The sequence below is a fragment of the Echinops telfairi genome, unplaced genomic scaffold (assembly GCF_000313985.2).
Source record: "Echinops telfairi isolate 266 unplaced genomic scaffold, ASM31398v2 ScPeMD7_5868;HRSCAF=6743_1, whole genome shotgun sequence".
NCBI classification, from domain to species: Eukaryota; Metazoa; Chordata; class Mammalia; order Afrosoricida; family Tenrecidae; genus Echinops; species Echinops telfairi.
Window position 1 is genome coordinate 3,705,624 of NW_022109768.1, and position 6,666 is coordinate 3,712,289.

The following is a 6,666-nucleotide window of genomic DNA, read 5'->3' on the forward strand; positions in this document are numbered from 1 at the left end:
GGGGGAGGAATTGCCACAAGTTAGAATTCTAACTCCCAGCAACCCTAGAGGACGGGGGAGGAATTGCCACATTGGGCTTCTAAGACTGTCATATGGAACCAGACTGGGCAATGAATGTACCAATATGCTCTACACAATTGATGTATGTTTGGATTGTGATAAGAGTTGTATGGGCCCCCAATAAAACGATTAAAAAAAAAGAGAAGGAAGCAGACTGCTACATCTTTCTCCCAGCGAGCTGGTGAGTTCAAATTGCCAGCCTTTTGTTCAGCAGCCAAGCATTTTAACCCTTGTGCCACCAAGGTCTAGGAAATGAATGTGTGTAGCTAACGTATAAAGCAAACATACAGCGTTACCAGTTACTTGCTGGCAAGCACGCACAAGCCCTCCTTAAACATGCAGCAGTTGCTGCCAGTGGCAGGAAAAACGTGTAAGAGCCCTCCTCTTTCCTCTATTGTTAAGGATTTGCCTATCGGACTGTGTTTAGTATTAAAGAATAGGCTCTAGGGGTAGGACAAGAAAAAAAAAAAGATCCCCTTTTTAGAAAAAGAACTCTAATTAATGAACATTGTAATAATCATTCTCAATGTGAAGCCCTTATCCATGATTAAGTCTTCATCCATAATTCATCACACAGATGTTTATGTGGGTCTGAGTACACACAGCTTGCACATAGCTCCTGGTTTGCTCTCCAGGAATACCAACAATATGTGTTGAGTAAACACAAGACTAATTTCCTTACTGAAATAATGCTGATGGGCAAAAAGTACGTAGGCAAAATAGCGCGAGGACTGATTTTAAAACAACAACAACACACACACACACACACACAAAACCCCACACGTGTTTTCAGGGTGGAGTTCTGTTATAGAACCATGTCTGCTGTGCTCTCCCCCACAGCTAAAGACAGTTGCTGCAACCCCTCGTGCCCTCCCAGCACCGCCTCCCCCACTTACATTCCCATCATGGTTTGGGCAAGAGAGGGGCTTCCCCGCAGCCACAGCAGTGACGGTCTCCAAGATGGAAGATCCCTCAACATTGCTGCCGGGAGCTCGCTGCAGCACGTCCATCAGGTTCGTGATGAAGAAGTTGTTCTGGAGCGCGGCCACCCCTTTCTCGGGCAGGATAGAGGTCTGCCGGCACACTGGGCAGGAGAGGGTTAAACTGTGGGCAGGAATGTAGTTCTGCAGGCACCTGTGGCAGAAGCAGAGGTGGAACAGTCAGCACAGGGGGGCTGGGGACAAACCACCACTTCTTTCAGGCCACCGCACATGCTCGCAGAAAGTGCACGGAGCGCTCTGCCTCCTGTCCTAGTGGTCCTGCAGAGGGGTCCGGGGCTCACCTGTGCCCGCATTGGCCCAACACACCGTCCAGGCAAATGATTACGCTCAAGGGCCAGAAGACCCAGCGCCACTGACTTCTATAAGGCCATCTGTCATCACCCATTGCTGTTGAGTGGATTCCTGCACCTGACAGCCCACCAGTGCAGAGGAGATCTGGCCCACAGGGTTTCTGTCTTTATTTCTAAGGGAACATTTGCTCAGTTTTAAATGGGACAAGGACAAGAGAAAAGCACGTGATTCAGATGAAGATCACCATTGGAACGGGGTCTTAATAGTGTTGGAGGGCTGGCTAATATAGCAGAGCTTTAAAAGGGCATGGGAGGTCAAGGAAAACTCACATATGCATGGTTGGTGGTAGATCAGTACATCAGTTACAGGTGGGATTGCTGGAGCGGGGGTTGGGGGGGCATGTTTGGTGCAACTATGCTGTGGTGCCCTAGGTCTTTGGGAAGCAGATTGCCAAGCCTATTTTCAAGGTCCCTTCGGGTGGCTTAGAACTGCCAGCCTCTGGATTGTAATTGAGCACTGAACTGTGTGTGCAGCCCAAGCCCCATAGAATGTAATCCACACAGAAAAACTGAATGGTGCCTAGCTGCCATTACTCATGCCCACATAGTTGGTCTTGGACAGACTAGGAGAGAATGAAACTCAAAATTAAAAAGATTTTTAAAAGGGAGAGAGAGAAAGGCCAGGTTTACTGTTCTAATAGAGACTGATGGACCCCTCAGGGCCATGGTGGCCCGTAGACACTCTTCAGGCCTGGAACTGAGGTAGGCACTTCCTGAGAACAATCAACCCTAGGGGCCAGAAGGGCCATGTCTTCCCAGGGATAAGGCCCAAAAGGCTGGAAGGGGTAGGAAAAAAGAACGGATGGAAATGGGAAACACAGGACATTGCAATCAGTGTCACAAAAGAACATTGCTGAACGGAAAACCAATTTGTTCTGTGAACTTTCACCCAAATATCTATCTCTCTGAAACACACACACACACACACACACACACACACACACACACGGAAGTATGATCCAGGGATGAGCATCATCAGCCTCACCCAGGAGCTACAGTCAAAATGCAGGCTCTTAGGCTCCATTCCAGGCCTACTAAATCAGATCCACAGGCATTTGATACACTTATTAAAGTTGGAGAATCATTGGTCTAGAATATCTAGGATTGCACCCATGAGTTGGTAAACTTTGACAACTGGAAGAAGCATAGGGATGAGACACCCAGCGTCATACCAACAAGATCGCCTTGCCTCTCTCAGCAGGCCCCAGAATGCCACCCTCACCTGCTTCTCCCATCTGCTCGATTATTTCTCCTGAGTCAGTCAGTATAGTTCAGAGTTAACCAAGGCTCTAGTGTGAGCCCTCCCTGGAACATGACATTCATATGCATGACTATAAGCAGAATACACTTTTATTTCTTCCAACAGATGTCTCCTCCGAGTCATGGATCTGGGGACCAACTGCCTTCCTAACATTTCCTAGAGGATATTCCACAGGCTCTGAAACTCAACTTATCCAACCTCCACCTGGCCCCCAAACTCTGTGCTCTTCCAGGGTTCCCTCTCAGTGACAGTCCATCCACTCACCTAAGCAAAACAGCCACCAGGAGTCATTCTTGAACCATTCATTCCCCTTTCTGCCTTCGTTAGTCACATCAAACCTATCACACAGTCTGTCAATTCCTACCTTCTCTTCTCTGTTACGTTTTCTCTCCTCTGTCTGCAAGGTGCTTGTGTTCCACATCGGGTGGGGAATGACTTTCTCTTGGGCCTTATAAGGCCCACAAAGTCATCAATACCAGCTGAGATACTTAAGGTTTATTGTACCAACCTGGCCGATAAACACATGTGGGTTTAATTGAAGGGCGGAGAGATAAATGGCTCTGTGAGCCTTGGCTTTCCGAGTTCTCGGGTCTCCTGCTCTCTGATAGTCGGACCAGGGTGCAGCTGCCTTAGCCAGTTCCCTGCTTCAGCTGGCAAGGCTCACTTCCTGGAGGCAACCCTGAGAAGCCACATGGACCTACCCCGATGCAGCCCTGGGTGCTGGAGAAGCCTCATGGAGACCCCTGCCAGCGCTGAGATACTAACACTGCCACTGGATTCAAAGACTTTCTACCCACTGGCCTGTGATCCTTCTGCATTCAGTGTCACTGTGTGTGTTTTGTGAGTTTGAGGACTTGGACTGGACTGGGATGCTTTCTGAATGTACACTTAGCCTATATATAAAACGCTCTCATACATATATGAGTTTCTGTGGAGTTGTTTATCTACTTTACCCAGGCCAATACACTAGCTAACATTATCCCCCTCACCATTGATGGCACTTGGTAAGACATGGGGTTGGGAGCGTGACTGCGAGTAGCTGGAATACACAGCCAGTGGGAGCTAGGTCAAGAGGGCCATTTCTCCTGACAGTCAAACAAGCCCTGACGGGTGGTTGCTAAAACAAAATGAATGCTACCCATTTTAAGGAAAGTACTTCGAAGGGAACTATTTCAGTGCACTGGATGCTAAAACACACAAGGGGTACCCCCACCCCGGAAAAAAAAAAAAAAAACCAGAATTTTTTCCCCAACGGCTATGTATGTATTTTTTTGTTTTGTTTTACAAAACAACCTTATCACCTTCAAAGTACTCTCCATTACACTTAATACTTGTGTCAATTCTGTGATTCCATTCTTGGAAACATTTTTTAAATTCATTTGTTTGGATGGCTGACAGCACCTCCCTCATTTTTTTCTTTCCCTCTTCTACGTCATCAAGTCACTGTCCTTTCCAATGACTGTACAAACGTGCTTTACACAACTGATGTATGTATGGATTGTGATAAGAGTCATGTGAACCCCTAATAAAACTATTAAAAAAAAAGAAATCAAATGAGGGGGAAGGAGGGGTGGGGAATGAGGAGCTGATAACAAGGGCTTAAATAGAAACTGAATGTTTATAAAATAGTGATATAGTGATGGCAACATATGTACAAATATGCTCGATACAATTGATGTATGGGTTGTTATATAAGAGCTGTAAGAGCCCCCCAATAAAATGATTGTTTTAAAAAAAAAGTCACTGGCCTTTCATGTCCTTCATTTGCAGAAACAAAAAGTTGTTTCTTAAATCAGCCATCACACACACACAAAAAAAACACGGGGTTTGAGTGAAACTGACCAGAAAAGTTGTTTCCCAGGCGAAGCCACTGGGTGCATTAACTCAGAGCGAGTTGCTCTATGCTCACCTACTGGGAAAAATGTGTACTATGAGAGCTCTACCAAGCAGAGCTTTTATCCGGTTTTTTGTTTGTTTGTTTGGGGGGGTGCTCCCTCATAAGCATCTCATGGAGACATGCTATCTCAGCATCCCACAAATCTCCCTAACCAGCTTTTGGGTGGGGAATGCAGGTGAGTTGGGAGAGAATCAAGTGGGTAGGAGGCAGACCCAGGGAAACCCAGCTGGTGGAGCAAGAAAATGTGAGTCAGGAAACAGAACACTAAGCACTGACCACTGGAGAGTAGGGCAGCTCTGCAGAGATCAGAATGAGTGCTGCTTATGTTGGATATAATGGAGCCCTGATAGTGTAGTGGTTACGAGGTAGCCTGCGATCCATATGGTCAGCAGTTCAAAACCACCAGCAGCTCCTCGAGAGAGAAAGACTGGGCTCTCTACTCTGTAAACAGTTACGGTCTCAGAAACCCACCGAGGGTCGCCATGAGTCAGCATTGGCTCAATGGCAGTGAGCATGTTGGATATGAGTGATAAGTCGACTGCTACAGATCAGACAAAAATATCTTTCGATGTATGGCCTGGGACATGTGGACGATTAGTTGGCCTTCATGTTTTAGCTACACTCATTGAGTGAGGGGGTAAGAAAATCACTCTCCATTTAATCATTTTGGAATGGGAACCAAAGTACTTGAGCCAAAGTCAAGGGAACACTGACAGGGCAGTAGGTGAAGACATTATGGAGGCATCAAGGACAGTGATGAGGCAGCTGCTGGCTCCCATCAAGATTAATAACCTCAGAAACCTAAAGGGGGCATGTCCAGTCATCTTACAGGTTTGCTATGAGTCAAAATCCACTTGAAGGCAGTGGGTGGGGTAAGCCCAAGAATAAATGGACAAAGTACAAATTATTAGTAGTCTTGGTGAGGCTCAGAAAGGTTGGTGTTTCAAGCCCACCACGCCGTTCCGAAGAACCTAGGTTTGCTCTCGTAGAGGTTACAGCTCAGGAAGCCCTATGGGGTCTTCTCTGCATAAAAGGCAGGGCGTCAAAGCAACAGAACCAAAAACGAAAACCAAGACAAAAACAAATTTTGCAATAAAACAAATTTTGGAAACAAATCAAACAAATTTCAAAACAAACCCAAATTAAAAAAAAAAAAAAAGTTATTCTGAGCCCTAGCTAAAACAGAAAACTGTTCATCATTCTTGTACCACTGTTTTCTGCCAATCAATTGTAAGCAGGTTACGATTGTATGTTTGATGCGCTCTGGGCGCCTCAGCTTCATGCACAGCCAGGCTGAGGTGTAGTCAATATGGGCCTTCTCGTCAGAATTCCTTATGATGCAGTATACCTCCGGCCTCTCTGCCTGTGGCCATAGTCCCATCTTGGAGCATGTTCTCCACTGCCCTAATGGACAGGATTAGGGTGGCATTAAGACCTGACTTTGATGGAGGGTGTGATGTTTCCTCCGGGACATCTTTAAGACAACTCTTCTCTTGGGGGTATATGCTGATACCACTGCACAGTTTTTACATCACCTGGAAAGCCAGACGTCTATTTCCTGACTGAGAAGCAAGACGAGCTGCTATGGCATTTGGACTTTTGGGCTTCTGGCTCTGGATTCTGCATTTGACTCGCCTTGGCCTGACCTTCGGATATGTGAGACATTTCCTCAAAGCTTCAATGAGTTTCTGTGGGATATTGCAGCGAATTGAAGAACATAGAGACATAAGGGAATATATGTGAGGGAGGAGTGGGGTCAAAATGGAGCAGAATAGCATCTTGGGAGAGTTGGCTATTTGGGACCTCTTCAATCTCCCACTTCTTGAGACTGATCTGGTATTCATTCTTCTAAAAGAAATTATTACCACACATACTTATAGGTGACGATGGCTGTTCTGCCAGTTGATTCACAGGCCGGTCTGAGTTTGCTCTTTCTGTTCTGTGCTTGGCCCCCTAGGAACACAAGTGGTGCCCACCAGAGAGGGGAGAATGGCTCTGTGATTCGGGACAGAAATCTGAAAGAGCTGCTGAAATGACATCAAGTGCTGAACTCTTTCATGTAAGCCAAAGTTTGTCTCATGAGTGTAAACATTTTAT

General features: G+C 46.2%; 1 protein-coding gene across 7 annotated transcripts in view; it reads right to left on the reverse strand.

The window, feature by feature from the left end:
- The window catches only part of TRIM2 (tripartite motif containing 2), a 158,014-nt gene that overhangs the window by 50,136 nt on the left and 101,212 nt on the right, over positions 1-6,666 (reverse strand). For all 7 annotated transcript variants that reach the window (XM_045295812.1, XM_045295811.1, XM_045295809.1 and 4 more), the window contains exon 3: positions 957-1,194. In XM_045295812.1, the coding sequence (XP_045151747.1) occupies positions 957-1,194 (238 nt within the window). The remainder of the gene's footprint in view (positions 1-956; positions 1,195-6,666) is intronic.